General features: G+C 35.1%; 1 protein-coding gene across 4 annotated transcripts in view; it reads right to left on the reverse strand.

Annotated features, from left to right (window-relative positions):
- Nucleotides 1–295: 295 nt before the first annotated feature.
- The window catches only part of LOC132117632 (tyrosine-protein kinase Fes/Fps-like), a 28,736-nt gene continuing 10,893 nt past the window's right edge, over nt 296–18,138 (reverse strand). For 3 of the 4 annotated variants that reach the window (XM_059526968.1, XM_059526965.1, XM_059526966.1), the window contains exons 6-20: nt 14,279–14,462; nt 13,702–13,839; nt 12,471–12,590; nt 11,197–11,319; nt 7,939–8,128; nt 6,671–6,751; nt 6,350–6,586; nt 6,132–6,254; nt 4,212–4,265; nt 3,993–4,111; nt 3,819–3,913; nt 3,036–3,159; nt 2,444–2,601; nt 693–824; nt 296–612 (exon numbers count right to left, since the gene is read on the reverse strand). In XM_059526968.1, coding sequence (XP_059382951.1) covers nt 479–612; nt 693–824; nt 2,444–2,601; nt 3,036–3,159; nt 3,819–3,913; nt 3,993–4,111; nt 4,212–4,265; nt 6,132–6,254; nt 6,350–6,586; nt 6,671–6,751; nt 7,939–8,128; nt 11,197–11,319; nt 12,471–12,590; nt 13,702–13,839; nt 14,279–14,462 — 2,012 coding nt within the window. In that variant the 3' untranslated portion in view covers nt 296–478. The remainder of the gene's footprint in view (nt 613–692; nt 825–2,443; nt 2,602–3,035; nt 3,160–3,818; nt 3,914–3,992; nt 4,112–4,211; nt 4,266–6,131; nt 6,255–6,349; nt 6,587–6,670; nt 6,752–7,938; nt 8,129–11,196; nt 11,320–12,470; nt 12,591–13,701; nt 13,840–14,278; nt 14,463–18,138) is intronic. The other variant, XM_059526970.1, reaches the window with a different exon arrangement.

Raw genomic sequence — 18,138 nt, forward strand, 5'->3', positions numbered from 1 at the left:
TTTTGTAACATACAGTAAATGACTCTGTGGTGACTGCGGTGACATTTGAATCTAGATGTGTACTTGCTCAATAAAAGTCATTTTTATTAATAATTGTTATTACGTTTATTTACAGTATTTCCACACTATAAAGAGTAAACACAGACTTATGTTCATGAGGTCATATGTAATCTTCAAAAAAGATGATAATTTATTTATTTATATTCATAAAATAATTTATTCATAAAACCATTTGAAAGGCCACTCTGCACAGCATTCAGTAGTATGTATATAAAATCAAACATTCTTAATTATAATCTGCTCTTGTTAACCGTGTACTCTGTCAGAAAACACTAATGGTATGTTTTACTGTATATGCAGACTTGCTTTTTACAACCGTGACACACAAATAAAAAAAATAAATCTTTGCTTTGGTCTCATCGTAAGACATGCTGTACTTACATGTGAGCATGTGTGACCATGTGTGTGTGTGTGTGTTTTACTGACATAAAGCATACAGATCTGCCTTTAGTTTGCGAAATGAGGGTCGACTTCTCGGATCATACTGCCAGCACTGACACATGAGGGCATAGATTTCACCTGGACAGTTATTTGGGGCTGGCATACGATATCCTAAACACAAAAACAAGACTTACATACCACACTTGCTTTGCAAACAGGCAATAAACCTCAGCTTTATGCATGTGAAGTACCTTTCTCCACCTCGTCTCTGGTCTGTTGGTTATTCAGGTTTTGCGGGATGGTATATGGTGTGACTCCTCTGGAGAAGGTCTCCCACAGCAGCACTCCGAAACTCCACACATCACTATCTGTGGTGTATCGCCCTGATGAACCAGCAGAGGACAGCGTTGAGACACGAAGCCCTCAGTCAGGGCCAGTCAAACACAATGCAGGCTAGATCAGGATACACACAGTGCCTCAAATCTGTCTGGTTGGATTGTCTAGAACAGGGCTTCCCAAACTGGGTTTGTGAGTTAATGAAACGTTAAGAATCAAACTGAATGTAAAATACAGCTGCACAGTTAATCGAAATAAAACTAAATAAATTGCAATATAGCTTAGTGACTATCAAATCAAAGGCTACAATTAAATTAAATTCAATTAGTGCATACTCTTTTGCACTACTAAGGTTTACAACATTTAACCAGCATTCTGCCGAAACAAAATCATTGTACTGTTATTCATTTAGTACTGGGAATCAGGTGTGTATATACCACTTACACATCTTTACAATTCATTTCTTAATTATTTGTTCAGGTTTTTGCAGGACTCAATCTAAAGTTGAAACTATTCATCATTTGTAAATGTTTACTATTAAAAATATTAAGCAGACAGTCTACTAATACTCTAAAATCATTATTTATCATTATTTAATGTTCAAGCTTATTAGTAAACATTTACAAGCACATTAACTCATACGTGTAAATATATGTTGTCACATATGGAGATGTATTTCTCTCTCTCTCTCTTTATCATCAAACTAATGATGTTAAATATTATATAATGTTTGTTAATGATTTATAAATGAAAGTTGTTATAAAGTGTTACAGATAATGTAACTTTTTTATTTAACATTTTATTCTAACAATGTATAACCATTTTTTAAATAAAAATATTTATTTATAATAATAATACTAATAATACTATAACATTAACAATATATATATATATATATATATATATATAGATTAAAAAATAAGAAAAATCTAAATAAAAAAAGATGATTTGTGTGTACATAGTTCGAAGACGAAAAAGGGTTTAAGCATTAAAAACAATAAGTGCTGATATAAATTGTTGTAAAAAAAAAATCTGTTTAATTGAGTAGCATTTTGTTTTTTTAATGAGCAAAATAAATATCGTAAATGTTCCCCTGATTTTCATAATACAGCCACTAAATATCAGACAGTGTAACAATATTGTCAGGCATATACAGTATATATATATATATATATATAAAAAAACCAATTAAAAGACTTAAAAGACCCCAAATATTAATTAGTTGTAATTTTACATTCTTTAAAGTTGCCACTATCCCAGGTTTTGCCCATCTTTTATTAAGTACACAATAAAATGTAATATGCTCCCTTATTCATTTATATATTTTAATATGTACAAGTCAGAATATTCATGTTGTTTGAATTTTAACATAAATACTGTGTGACACTGAATGACAACATAACATTATTTGATTATTTTCAAATCTTATTTAAAACATTAAAAGTAGACACTTTGCTTACATTTTCATATGCCTTCTATGGACATAAAATCACTTTTGTAAATTTCTTTTGAAGCAGGGATCTTAACGTCTTTGATCCACATGTATTTCTTACTGGGCATCAGAACCATGAACATCAACATATGATTGCATTATATTACTGGGGGGTACTTAAATCAAATATTTGCATCTAATAAAACCGTTTGTAAACCCCTGGTGGAGTATTACCATAATTGAGGGCTTCTGGTGCGGTCCATTTGACTGGGATCTGCTTCATTCCTCCTGCAGCAGAATAAACCCCATCCTGCTCCTGACGAGACATACCGAAATCACTGATCTTCACCACGCTCCTCTCTCCGACGAGACAGTTACGGGCAGCCAGATCTCTGGAGACAGGGAGAATTAGAGAGGTTTATTGGAAATGTAAACGCACAGAAAGAGAAAGCCTGAAGGAGACAAAAATACAACAATAAAATGACAGACAGAGAAACAGAAAGTGCATTAGCTAAATGGGAACTCAATCCTCTCATGAGACACTGAAGGATGAGGGAAACAGTCACTATAAGATGAAACAGCAAGGTTTGATTTCCCCTCAGCTCATTACCCAGAAATCTTTACATCAGGCACTGCCCGTAAACCGCTGGTAAAGAGACTTAAACATAATAGTGAAATACCTTGAGCCTATTTATTAGATTCAATTAAAACCAGCTGTGAGTTCTTTAGGAGGTCTGCTAGTGCTTTATAGACCCACTATAGTTTCTCAGCATTGATCCTAAGATTTCATCATCTTTCTGTCCTTATTTCATTGTCAACTGCTCACCGATGAATGCACTTCTTGCTTTCCAGGTACGCCATGCCAGACGCCACATTCTCTGCCATCTTGATCAACATCTTGGTCCTCAGGTTGTGGCCTTCTGTGCGCAGAAAGGAAAGAAAGTCCCCTCCTGCCAGCAAAACCAGAAGAGGTCAACATCATATGATAAATGATTTCAAATATATTCACTTCAAAATATAACATCAGCTAGTTAAATAAATAAAAACAGGTTTCTTAGTGACAGAAATTAGTTCCTCTGTACACTTTTTCTATGTAAATGATATAAAATTAAATAGATACACTATGTTTCTTTATTTTACAACTAATCATTTATTATTTATGTAATTGAACAAATATTGAATTATAAAAAAATATTAAAAACAATAAATATTTAATAAATGTTCTTTCATGAACTTACCTAAGTATATATTTTTTTCAAATAAACAATTACACACATAAATATTTCCTTATTCATTAATATATGAATCATTTAAAAATACAATTTATTGATGATAATGATGACCACTGTACAACATATGATGTTTGTTCTTCAATTTATCATATGATGAGTGCTACATTAGGAGCACGTGTGGAAAATATAGCACACGTGTTTCAGGTGGACTGTTTATGGTGATTTTTTGTAATTTTTGGAGCTTTTTGCCTTTTGCGTTACATGGAAGAAAGACAATAACACAGGTTTGAAACATCATTTTCATGACAGTAAAGTATGATTTATTTTTTTGGGTGCGCTGTTCCTTTAAATGACTACTAATAAAATCTTAGATGAACCTTGCACCAGCTCCATGATGATATATATTGGCTGTTTTTGTGTGCAGACACCGATTAGCTTCACTATGTTTGGATGGTCATACTGCTTTAGGATCCTGGGATAGAAATGGAGAGATGTTCAGTTAAATTAAATGTTATGTGAGAGAATATGTGTTATTAAGTGTCTACACATACCTGGCCTCCATTAGAAACTTGTTCTTATGCTCTGCGGGTAGATTCTCTCTGCAGGCTTTCACAGCGACTGGAGTGTTGTCTGAACGCATGCGCCCACTGAACACCTCGCCAAAGTTACCCTGTCCAAACATTATAATGTGCAACATTATAAAAACATTACAAAAATAGGTTGACGAGTTTTTCAAATCTTTGCTGAAATCCTTATATAACACTGCTTACCCGACCAATGCTCTGTCCAAGAATGACATCATCATGTTCCAACACCCACTTATCCTAAAAAACACCACGCAAAATGAATTAATCTCAAGTATGCATCATCATATTGACTGGCCAATCACAACAGTGGTCAGTCGATATAGATATAATGGTCAATTCCCATATCAAGAGACCACTCTCTTAACAGAAACACAAATAAGAACAATAATAGTGGCAAAAAAGCTAAAACTAGTTCATTTATGAACTTCCTGACTATATAGAATTCAAATAAATATATATTGTTCAGTATTAAATATAGTAATATTTTAATGGTAAACTAAACTCGTATATTTTTATGTGGGCATCAAGAGAGTACTGTTACTGCTCCAAATGATAAAATATTTTCAATTTAATAGTTTTGTTATATATACCACTTCTGTAGAACATTGATTACAGCAATAAAAAAACCTTTATTTTAAGGTGTTCTTGTTACACACGTCACATGTACTTATTATTATAATAGCAATTAATTATGCGTAGTTACATGCAAGTAACCCTAATCCTAACTCTAACCATACAGAAAGAACATGTAGTTAATTGATATTAGTCCATACTTAAATGTATAATTACATTGTAACAGGGACACTTTAAAATAAAGTGTGACTACAGGTTTCCCTCAATGAATTTTTTGTAGGCAGAATTATTTAAATAAATAAATAATAAATTTTTATATTTGTATTAATATTTGTAAATATATTTCAATATATTAAATTAATAATACTAATGAATAAATACATTTCTATATTTGTATTAATCACTGTTGGGAACGTTACTTTAAAAAAGTAATTAGTTATAGTTACTCACTACTTGTTCCAAAAAGTAACTCAGTTAGTAACTGAATTACTCTATAATAAAAGTAACTCGTTAACAGGGAAAGTAACTATTTGCGTTACTTAAAAAAAAAAAAAGTTGCTATATGTCAAAGAATTTGTTTTTGTTTTTTAGCAGTTTTCACAAGTCAGTTGAAATGAGTAGAACAGACAGGTGTTCGTACATAATTTTCAATATTTATTGTACGTCAACAGACAGCAAGTGTTTTATCCCGCACTTCAAGTATTATCTTTGTAAGAAAAGTGTTTTTGGTCACTAGCTTTGTATATATGCGTGTCACACATTACATGTAGGCTACACATTACATGCACGTTCTTGCCTTTGACCACAACGAATTTGAAGTAGTGCTTATATCTTCACCTTGAAAATGCCAACTTTTCATCGGATTGCTCCTGACTCACCATCTCTGCTGCTGCTGCGAATCTCTGTTCAGCTGTAGCGTGTGTGTGTGTGTGTTTGGCGCTGTTGGCGCGTGTGCCGGCATGTGTGTAAAAACACTGGCTCTGATTGGCTACCATGAAAAACATGACTCTGCCTTAGCCAATTATAATCACTTATCTCGTTATCAATTAACCCACCTCCTCACTCCCTGTGTGAGACAGGGGTGCGTTCGGATTACATAGTTTATTAAATCAATGCATAGTAACGCACCGCATTTAACGTCCAGTAATGTTAACGGCGTTGTAATGACGGGAAAAGTAATTAGTTAGATTACCCCGTTCTTTTAAACAGCGTTATTCCAAAAACTGTTATTAATATTTGTAATTATATTTCAATCTTTTAAACTTATAATACTAATACATATATTTTTTTATTTTTATAAATATTTTTAATTAGATTTCAATATTAAAATAATAGTAAAAGTAATATTATAAGTAATAATACTAATACTAAAACTACTAATAATAAACATTGGACATAAGAAACTATTTGAAGAAACATTGAAGAAACTATTTTTCCAAATAATAATTTTGGCCAATGTATTTGAGGCTATCACTCTTCAGCAGTAATCTCTATAGTAATCATGAGACTGATTTGGGATCAGTGATAAACCTTAACAACGGGTCTCTTCAGCACAATCTCGGTCTTCTTTGTGACAGATTGCTGGGAGCTGAGGAGGTGCTTTATTAGCAGCGGTACGGAGGGGAAGCCTTCACCGTCAAGACGATACACACCCTAAACACACACATAAACATGCATAGAATGGCTTTACAGTTCACCCCTGCACACATCATGGACTGGCACAAATATCACCTATAAAACACACTCACGTCTGCACTCTGAATGAGGAAGTGCCGGCATTGGCCGCCCCAGTGCACAGACAGCACATATTCTTGTTTCCCCTGGCTTTCTCGAACCAGGAAGTCTCCATCATTCTTCAGCAGTTCCTGCACCTCCAGACGGGGAATGGCACCGTGATACCAGCTCTGCTGGGTCAAGGGCTGCTCCAGCTCGGGAACCGGCGCCAGGGCGGGGGGAACCTGGTGAGATGTATAAAACACACTACTCTACAGGAAGACGTTGCAGATACAGCAATGAGCAGAGAGCAGGGAGGACGTGAGACAGGAAGACTGCCACTAAAAAACACCAACCGTATACTTGGGCTTGAACAAGCTGCTGAGATGGCTCACGATTACATCCACGTTGAGGAGCTTATGGTCTTTATCACGCTCCTGCAAGAAACAAACAATGAATAATACAATAGCACGACAAATAACACTGTATATTTATTAAAAACCTCTTGTAATTCAGTCCATCATCTATCATAGCAAAGCATATATCATTTAGCATTTTATTTATCCTAGATCCTTATTTTATTTATTTAGTTTATTTATGATGTTTATATATTTTTTATTTATATTTTCTAAGCCAGTATATTTTGTCATTTTTATAATGACAATAAACCTTGTACACAATTACATTTGTTTTTGCAAATAAATAATATTTGGAATATTACAACTGTTTGTTGCAAATACAACTGTTTGTTTTTATTTGTGTGTTTGTGTGTATATGTATATGTATATACACACACACAAACACACATAATATATTATATATACATATATATATGAAATTACAGAAATTCACATTTCTGTTTGGAAAACATACAGTTAAATCGGAAGATCAGCTAATCAAACTGGCTACAGATGATTTACAGTGGAATCATTCAGTCTCAGTCTTGTGATGTATGTTTGAGAAACAGCCATATTCAGAAAGGTCAGCCAACAGCATGTGAGTAAGTCCTGCTAGTTCAGAGTCAACAAGGTTGTGTAATTCTCATATTTCAAAATCGATGTAACAGCATGAGTGGCTTAGATACTTGTAGATTGCATTTAATGACACTGCATTTTACCACTTTGACGCAACTTGATTCTTGACAGGCTCCATTTCATGTTTTTAATTGTATCTACAGTCCATTTATTTTACTGTTATGGATAGTTCAGTTGGGCTTTATGGTAATGAGTTGATATGGTAATGAGTTGATATGAAGTACTTATGTGTTTGACATCACTGCACATCACTGATATGTTCTTTAAAAAAAAAGTCTGTTTCCACTGGAAAGGAAGTTCAGAAAGTTACAGTATATTTTCTCATACCCTTCAACAATAGATTTTTATTTTAAAATGGAACAAAATAAATGTCTCATGATCTTATTACTCCATTAACCTGCAAGTAAACATGTTTTTAAAAGTAAGATTCTTGTTCTGAAGAATGGAAAAAACCCAGGTTGAGTCTAAACAATCCTGAAACCTTCGAGACAAGCCAAGCACTACTGAAGTCTGCAAAGCATATGTACTGTAGGAAGAATTGAAGCTCTCAGGACAGGTTTATTGTAATGAGAGTGAAAATAAAGACTCACTGAGTTGCTGGATGTGACAGATATCCGATCATCATCCAGGCCTATAGGTGGAGCCTCCTTACTCCCCAGAGTCTCAAGTTTATCGGCCAGAAGCCTCCGCTGGACCTCCAGACGAGCTCGAGCCACCATGGACAGAACGACCTGCTGTCTGCTGTCCTCCAGAGCATTACGCTTACTGAACTGATACACCCTAAAACAACAAACAGAGGAGAACAAGCTCAAATATGTGAAAACAGAGGCGAGAATTTTGTGAAATCTGAATTTAAATGATTTGATTAGATATAACCATTTATTCCCTTGTCCCCCAATAAAATTATTAAAATAAAATAAAATGTATTTAATTTATTAAAATTTTATTTTAGCACCAAATCATAAAATTCGGTTATTTTGGGAGTAGTCTTTCTTTCCTTCTTCATATTATGTAACAAACATTTATTTCGTAACCTTTGAGTAGTAAACAATTTTAGGTATGAATACCAGTTATGGTTTGGTTGAGGATAATAACAAACTCCACATATCCACACTATTCATTCTTTTATTTTTCAACTAGATTGTATAATATTTGATATTTCAATTGTCAAATATGTTTAATTACATGTGATTTAAATATTTTTATGAAGATCATGTTGGTTGATTGATAAAATACAGTGAATGACTTCTCCTTAACTCTTTCCCTGCCAGCATTTTTGAAAAACGTTGCCAGCCACCACCAGCGATTTTGAGGATTTTCACAAAAAAAATTTGATGACTTCCAGTATATTTTGCTGTATGAATATATGAATATGCAATACACCAAACTAAAGATCAGAGCCTCTACCTTTAAACAAAAACATCTATTTCATTTTAGCTTAAAGCATTCATTTTTTTTTATCAACTATTAGATTTCATAAAAATGCATACTTTCAAGCAAAAAGGAAAATCACATTTTTATAAAAACTAAATCTGGATGATATTCAGTACGATTATCAAAGCATAAATCCAGTAAATCGCTTCGATCATTACCTCCAAAGCTTGCACAAACACATACCACTTCCTGGTCAACATTTTACTCCGTAACATTACGCAGTTTTCATTTATATGATGTCTATTGCTGATGACCACATTGTTTTTAATATGCATCTGTTTACATAAGAGATTGCTCGTTTCTCCATCCTGTTCATGTGTGTTTTTGTTCGGGAAGTTTTGTACTCATTTAGAAGACATATAATAGCGCCCCCGAGTGTATAACAGTGTAAACACAAAAAGCCGTAAAAACTTGTCTTTGCCGTGGAAGCATTGTCTTCTAAATGAACTGATAACACATCAATGGTGGGGAAAGAGTTAAATTATAAATTTTGTCATCATTTACTCACCCTCATGTTGTACCAAACCTGTGTAAGTTTCTTTCCTATGTTGAACATAAAGGGGACAAACAACTGTTGGTTTCCTCAAAATCCTTCAAAATATCTTCTTTGGTGTCCAACATAAGAAAGAGACCTTATACAGGTTTGGAAATACATTCGGGTGATTAAATGAGGTCACACTTTATTGTAAGGTGAGTCCACTAATAAACAGCTACTATGTTATAATAGGCATGCTAATAAGCAATTAGTTACTAATGAGAATTGGTCCCAATGCTAAAGGGTTAACATAAATTATGGCAAAATTTTCTTTTTTAAGGTGAACTAACTATTCCTTTAAAGACATAGAAGTGAGTTGCCAGCCACTTTTGGACAGAGTTCTTTTCCAAAATACATTTGACTATAATTTTATTGATAGTAATTTGTTACATAAATTGCTAACATTTTTAAAAATAATACATATTAAATGCAGAATGCTTCCCTTAACCAATCAGAATTAAGCATTACTTCATAAGCTCCAGGGCCCGTATTCATAAAGATTCTAAGAATCCTCTCAGAAAACTCTTAATTTAGCTTAAAAACCTTTACGTAGGAGTCTTAGCTTACATTATATGTGTGTATATAAATCCTTTTTTATTTACCATGCTTTTAATTTCCTATAAGGTATTTGATTGGCTTAGAATGATAAAAATTGTTCCACTCTTTCCAATTACAGTGATTGCTGTCCTATTTAAGTGGCGGTTTGAAAGTTGGTTTTAATGTATCAAACATGGAATCAAAACCAAGAAGGGCGAGAAAGCCAAACTGGACAGAGGAACAGTGTTTACTGTTAGCCCAGTTAGTGGATGAACACAAGGCCATTCTTAAAGGAAAATTCGGACCGGGTGTCACAGCAAGGGACAAAAAGCAGACATGGGAGCGTATAGCACAAACTATTAACGGTTCATTCCCCCTGCTTGTGCGCACCTATAAGCCTGCTATATTCATAAATGCAGTTTTTTGAGCCTGCAAGGTGGGAATGTCCAGTGGAAACGAAATGAACTGCGACACAATAAGATGTTCTGAAAGTGCTGTAATTGTTGGTGTGATCACTCTGCTTACAGAAGGTTGTGACAGACCCAAATCATCACTATTGCATTGTTGCATTTTCCCAGTTGCCAAATATCGTAATGTAGTGATTACTTTAATTTCTGGCTCTATGGCATTTCTGCACTGTGTCGGAGATGTTAGCACGTCTCTAATAAGATCAGTCACAAACATGATCCCTGCACGATCTAATCAATAGCATCTTATTAACTCACTGTCATCCATTGTCTGCAACACATTTCTTCTGCCTCTTCATCTTTCTGCCATTTTCTCCTCTGCTAAAGAAACTCTTAAGCCTCTTAAAAGTCCTCGTCTGTGCTCCTAACAAGTTTGACCTTAAGACCTCTTTTAAGGGTTAAGATGCTTTCTGAATTACTTTTTTCTTTACTAGGATTTTTTCTTTAATTTTAAGAGTAAACGCCCACATTTCTAAGAATTTTCTTAGAATTTTCTCACTAGGAGCTACTTTTTGCATTAAGATTCTTTATGAATACAGGCCCAGGGCTTTACGTAATTTAACTTTATATGAATTCATGTCTCAATCACATATCAGAACACACTTTTCATTTCTACTGCAATAATGGATATTAAACACTAATATTAAACTAAAGTAAAAGTACAATAGGGCTAAGTAAGAGGTTTTAATCTACTAGGCGCAACACTTTTGGTTGCTCTAGAGGAAGTGAATTGTAAGTGACTTTGATAAAGCATTTGCTAAGTGATCACTTGCCTAAAAATATGTAGAAACTTCCTCTTAAAAATCTACTATGCATTTGAACTGCAAATCTGGAGGAGAGGCGTTCAGACGTGTAAGGAGAGTTCACAGGCTCACCTCTGGCCTGTGTTTGCAGAGCCCTCCTCCTTTTGCAGATCCAGCTCCAGCTGGTTGACGATGGCCTGCTGAGAACTAAGAGTACTAGCGAGACCCAGGAGCTCCTCCTCCACAGCGGTGAGCCTTGGAGAAGAGAAATAAAATGAGAAGCCATGAGAGTGCAAGATGAGTTGTGATGAAACAGACGATAGTCAAATACATTATATGAGGAAATATGTGTGTCAATCTTGTTTACTTAAAACATTTTTCCAGTTGCTTAACATAAGTATAAAGTATATTTGCATTAACTTTAAACTACTGTTGAAAGGTTTGGGATTGGTAAGATTTTTCTTAAAATTCTCTTATGCTCTCCAAGGCTGAATATTTTTGATTAAAAAAAACAATACTGTAAATACTGTAAAAATATTATAATTTAAAAAGACTGTTTTCTATCTTAATATATTTCAAAATGTAATTTATTCTTGTGATCAAAATGTCACACGATCCTTCAGAAATCATTCTGAAACATGCTGATTTGATGCTTAAGACAAATATTATTATTATTATCAATGTTGAAACCGTGCTGAATAATATTTTTTATGAAAACTGTGATAAATAAATGTTCAACAGAACCTAATTTATAAAAATATATATTTTTTTAAAATTAAAATATCAATTGTCACATTTGAGCAATTGAATGCCGAATAAAAGTCTAATTTCCTTGAAATAAAAAAATCACAAACTTTTGAACAGTAGTTCATACACAACATTAGTTTTCTTGCATTTCAGTATTTGTGAATAAAAGAGATCAGCTTGTGGCTGAAAAGAGTGAACAATTTCATTAAGTGTTGTTTTCTTTCAAGTTTCTGAATGGGTTGTGATGCCATTATGAATATATTTAGAATTTTGGGGGCAAAAATGTTGAACAAATTTTGTAGCTTGTGTAAAAAGTGTTTATAGCTCTCAAAAAACTTTGTTGTAGGAAACATAATAATGGGTTGGGATGTTCTGCTTGTCTGTAAGTAATTGAAAAAATAATTATCTGGTTCCTAATTAGCTTTACAGCCAGCACACACAAAAACAACAAAAACTAATAATGAACTGAAAAGCAAACAGGCTATGGAAAAATACTCGTTCCTTACCTTGTAAAAAAAAGAAATGTTCACATGATGGTTTCAGAGGCAATAACAAGACTTCTGAGAGTTCTGATTTCACTTCTACCTTTCTATGACATTTTTGCTTTCATTAATGCCACTATGATGTACATCGGTGTGCAGAAAGCAGAAGAAACTCACCGATGCTGGATCCCCTCTACTGTGAGCTCATTGAGCTGCAGATCTTCAGGTTTCAGATCTTCAGCGTCCTCCAACAAACTGCAGTCAAACTCCACACATGCAGGAACCTCTCCTCTCGACCTGCACATACACATACATACTGTACATGTGCATGTGCATGCAGAGAGACATGGACAGACAGAAGCCTGACTATCCTTTTCAAAGGTGCATTAACATGAAAGCATCTGCAGGCCCATGCATAATATAAAACAGAACATGCATAAGGAAAGAATGAAGGGCGGGACTTGATTTTATCTATCATGATTTGATTGGTGGCTATGATGCTATTTATTATATTACAATGCACACATAGCCTTAGTTATGTCCAAGATTTGAGCAGTGGTGTAACTACATTATTATGCAGTATCACATTTGCATTCTCAGACATTCAAACACTGTTGAGACTTTTTTCTCAAGCAACATACAGATAAAAACTATTTACAAACTATTTATTTTTTAGTTTATTGCGTGCAAATAATTAATTATATTATAGTAGCCAGTGACCATATATTTTTAGAGGACTTTTAAAAGCTTGAAATTGACATATTTTATATTATTTGTTGCAGACTTTCACTTAACAGCTCGTGCACCAGCAGGACAGTTGCTAATGATAGGCTTGAAACTGAGAAACTGTGAGAAACTGTGTGAAACTGTGATCTCACATGGCACAACATTATCATTCTCACTACTGACAGACATGCACACTGGGACCAATTTGTATTTTATATGTATTTTTTTTAATATAAATTAGAAAACAGATTTATTGGCAAACTATATATTTATTTGTTTATGCATTCATTCATATATAATTCTATGTAATTTACTTACATTATTCAAGACATTTTGCCAGTGACCATTTATTTTTGGAGGGCTCTTAAAAGCTTAAACTTGACCTGTTTTATGTTATTTGTTGCAGACGTTCATGCAGCAATTCATGCACAGTATAGTTACTAATAATGAAAGGCCTTAACTTTTTTCTTTTTAATACTGTGCACTGATGAATCATAAAATAAGAACAGGAACATCTATTCTATAAGTAAAGAGTGTCCATTTGTTTTTGTTTTTTTCATGAGATGAGAATAAATTACACAGAGGATAAACAAGCTAGTTAGTATGCAACATCCCTTGTTCCTCTGGTCCAGGATCCAATTGCATTCAACAAATCCGGGGAACAAAAGGGAAAGATGTATACCTGTTCTGCTGGATGAAGTTCTCATACTCTCTCTGTGGCTGGATGGCTTTCAGGGCATTGGCCATTTCAGTGTGAACACTAACCACCTCATCATGAAGCACACTAGACAAATCGAAATACTCCTGCAGAATCTCCTTCCTAAGAAAACCACATGCCACACATGTTTTCACATGCAAGACACAGCAAACCTTTTTTACTTTTAACTGTATGTGCGTATATATAGTGCATGTGAGAAGCGAACAGACATATCCTTTCAAAAAGCAGAAGTCCCTGTGGGGAAAGTTGTCAGCTCTTAAAAATAAAGTGATGAGTAATTTGGACAGTAAGTAATCACCTAGCAAGAATCACAATTTAAAGCAAATAAAAAATCAATTTAATACTATCCTTAAGCAAACTATACTTAGAGCAGATTATTTTTAAGAAAATGACGTTTACATTATACTGTATTTCCTACCACTATCATCATAAATGGAAATAAAATCAAATGGCAGAAAGAATCTAAAAGCATAAAGACATGCTAACTATTATTATTTCACAGTATATGGTTATAATGATGATATTATTAATGTCAACTCACAGAATAAGCACCATTTCCTCCTGCAGTGTCTGCAGTGCCCCCAGCAGGGCCGGCTGGCTTTGGCCGTAGTGGAGTTGGTGATGCACCTGCGCGGCCTTCACCGATAACACATATTCATTGTGGTGCTCGTGTAGTTTCAGAGTGGCTTTGATGTAGCGCTCCTTTGCTTTCTCGCGCTCTTTGTCTGTACAAAAGGCCATCCACAAATACACATGAACATCTAGAAGAAAGTTGATGTACAGCTGTGCATCAGGTACAAAAGCCTATGCAACCCTATATATATCACACCTGTTTTTTTTTTTTGCTCAGTTACATAGTCCTCATGTTTCCATTGTCTTTGTCTAGCTTTGTTCTAAGTAACCAGCTGTTTTCGGAGTTGCTTCATATTCATGCCAAGTCAAGACGCAATTTATTGAATTCCTCTTTATCATTGTGCAGGACTTTTGTTGACTGTTTCTTTTAGTGGATTTTTATTATACTACCTTCAAAGGCATTTTTTTCTAACAGAAGAAATATCTTATTATATAATATATTAATAATATATAATATAATATATTACACTCCTCACTGGACTATGGCTCAGCAAATAGACCATGCTGTGCAGATGAGGGACCCCATAATGCCACAGGACCCACCAAGCCAGAGTCCTTAACTGCAATTGCCACCAAACCAAGACCTCATCATGTCATGGCCGCAAACCAGAGTCAAGTCATGTCAGGGCTGCTCAGCCAATGTTTCTTGGTGTTGTCACCCCAATGATCATCAAGCCAGAGACTTGTCACCACTTTTAGACCAAAAACATTACTTTAAGATGGCCACCATGCTAGAGTCCCAAGCCATCAAAATCCCGACACCAGAGTCTCCTCACCTCATTCAAATCTGCCCTGGATATTTTTTGTGAGGGGACTACAGTATCTATAGCATTCAGTCTCCAGTGGAGATGGAGCTTGTTTCTACATTGAACTAATCAACAATGACTCTGGTGGTGATCTCAAGTCCAAGTCTGTGATATCACTCCACTGTCCATTAGGGCTGGGCAATGTATAATATCGGAATTATTTTGACGACGATGTAAAATTTGAAAATATCGGGAATATCGAATATTTCATATTCAATCATACTTTCCAAAATAACGCACCGAACGTTCAAAAAAAGGAACATGTAACCGCGGACTGCTCTACGGTTGCCAGATATCAAGAGTTTAAATCCCTGAATCAGAGCTTCGCTGTTACAAGGATACATTTTCTTCCCGGTGTTTGCTTATTTTAAGCAAATGCGCACACGTTATTCCTCATTGCGGAAACACAGCAGACGATTATCTGAAAACACTAACAAGCTGAAGTTTAGCAATCTAATGAAAGCGTCGTTCAGCCGGTCTGTGTTCTGTCATGCGATCTCGACTGTATTGTTTGCGGTTGTGATCGCTGCATAAATGCACTTACTCGACCGCTGATATTTAAATAGAGAAACATAGACTATGGCCATTTGGAATTACTATTTGGTAATTTCACTGTTATATTTACCAGTTTTCATAATATAGACAGTGACAGTGCAAAAGTCTTTGGTATGCGTGTATATATATATATATATATATATATATATATATATATATATATATATATATATATATATATATATATATATATATATATAAAATTACTTATCCCAGTTTAGTTATTTCTTCTAGTTGCATAGTTTAAATTCTGAATTGCATGCACTAAAAAAGCTGACAGAATGTACTCTCTGTACTTGTTTTGCACTACTTCAGTTACATATTTGTCTTAATTTAATAAAAAGCAGTAAGTGATCACTTGGTCTTAAATTGTTTTGTTTTGTTTTTTTAAATGGGCAAAAGAAAATCTAGGATTTTTTTATTATTTAAATGCAAATGGAAACATATCGAGATATATATTGAATATCATAAACATTTTGAAAATATCGAGATATAATTTCTTTTACATATCGACCAGCCCTACTGTCCATAGTGCTTCCTGTGATCGTAGGCGCAATCATGTGTGTGTGGGCTGCATACACTTCCTCAGAGGTGTGGGGTGACTACAGCTCCTCTGGACTTTCTATGCTTCATGTCATAGCCATGGAGGCCACTGAAAAATCTCTACCTGTCCTGTCAAGGCCACAGTCTACACTGTTGTAGCCAGGTGGGCTATCCACGCCTCTGCTCCATCATGACCTCCTAATCTCTGAGAGTTTTCAGTCCAGTCTGCTCTGCTGAGGTGGTCTTCTGATCTCCCTTGGTGTTCTCCAGCTCAACTCTGGTCTCTGGCTCTGCACTAGTTACCTGATCCTTTATGGTCCTCCATGTCCCAGGTCCTCTACTGCTCCACAGTCTGCCCTTATGCCTGAAGTTTACTTCAGTCTTGTACGTGTATGCTAGCATATGCACACAGTCGATTGTGCAGCCTTTCAATTTAATAGCGGACACGAATGCAGGCAGTCAACATATGTGCTCTAGAAAGCTTAATCTTAGTCCAATGTCTGCTTTATCTTACTACAAAAGTTAGGAGCAATAATGTCTTTTAAACTTTTAAACTAAAGTTGCGGCTCTCTCATAACTCTCTTACCCAAGTGCTTCTCAATGCAGCTGTCTGTTGTTGTTGCAGTCTCCGCTATTTTGTTGTTGTTCCTCCGACTCTTTAGTTTCGTTTTCTACTGTGACATAGCAGCCTGGGCCAAAGTTGCCACCTTCTGGAACAACTGATTAGTGCAAAACCAAGTCAATGAGCAACCATGTGCAACCTGCACGCACAAATATACCCCATTACAAAAATTGGATGAGTGTTGAGATGTGCTGCGTTTGGTCTCGTACTCTATCGCATACGTAGTCATTGTCGTGCACTTGCTTAGACCTTTGCAGTGATAAACAGTAAAGCTGAATTCAATATCTGGTTTGTCTAAAGGGTATAAAAAAGACTAGTATACTGCCGAAGCGGTTGCGGCAGCCCTCCAGTTCAGCCCTCCTTGTGTGAAGACCGAAGAGTGTAAAGACCATTGACTCTACCGTGCGACTCCACCGGGCAGGGACACCGGCAAGGAATACAAGTATTGTTTTGATTAACTATTTTTTTCATTCTACTTGTTTCATTTCTATTTCAGTTTTTATAACCAATTCTTACTATGTGTTTCCAAATCCCTATTATAACTACCACTCGTAAACCATGCATCACACAATGTAGGCAGCACAACCTTAACAAGCTGCACACTTTGCCTATGCCTGCTAATACACTACTTTCTTTTTCTATTGGTCTCTGGAATTGCCAGTCTGCTGTAAACAAATTTCATTACCTCTATTATTAGTCATTCAAAGCTTAATCTCATGGCCATGACAGAGACTTGGATCAAACCAGAGGACACTGCTACACCTGCTCTCCAATAATTTATCTTTTTCCCACTCCCCCCGTTTGACTACATTCGTGGCCAAAAGTTTTGAGAATTACATAAATATTAGTTTTCAAAAAGTTTGCTGCTAAACTGCTTTTAGATCTTTGTTTCAGTTGTTTCTGTGATGTACTGAAATATAATTACAAGCACTTTATATGTTTCAAAGGCTTTTATCGACAATTACATGACATTTATGCAAAGAGTCAGTATTTGCAGTGTTGGCCCTTCTTTTTCAGGACCTCTGCAATTCGACTGGGCATGCTCTCAATCAACTTCTGGGCCAAATCCTGACTGATAGCAACCCATTCTTTCATAATCACTTCTTGGAGTTTGTCAGAATTAGTGGGTTTTTGTTTGTCCACCCGCCTCTTGGGATTAAGATCTGGGGAGTTTTATCACTTTTGCCTTATGGCACGGTGCTCCACCGTGCTGGAAAATGCATTGTTCTTCACCAAACTGTT

The sequence above is a fragment of the Carassius carassius genome, chromosome 3 (assembly GCF_963082965.1).
Source record: "Carassius carassius chromosome 3, fCarCar2.1, whole genome shotgun sequence".
NCBI classification, from domain to species: Eukaryota; Metazoa; Chordata; class Actinopteri; order Cypriniformes; family Cyprinidae; genus Carassius; species Carassius carassius.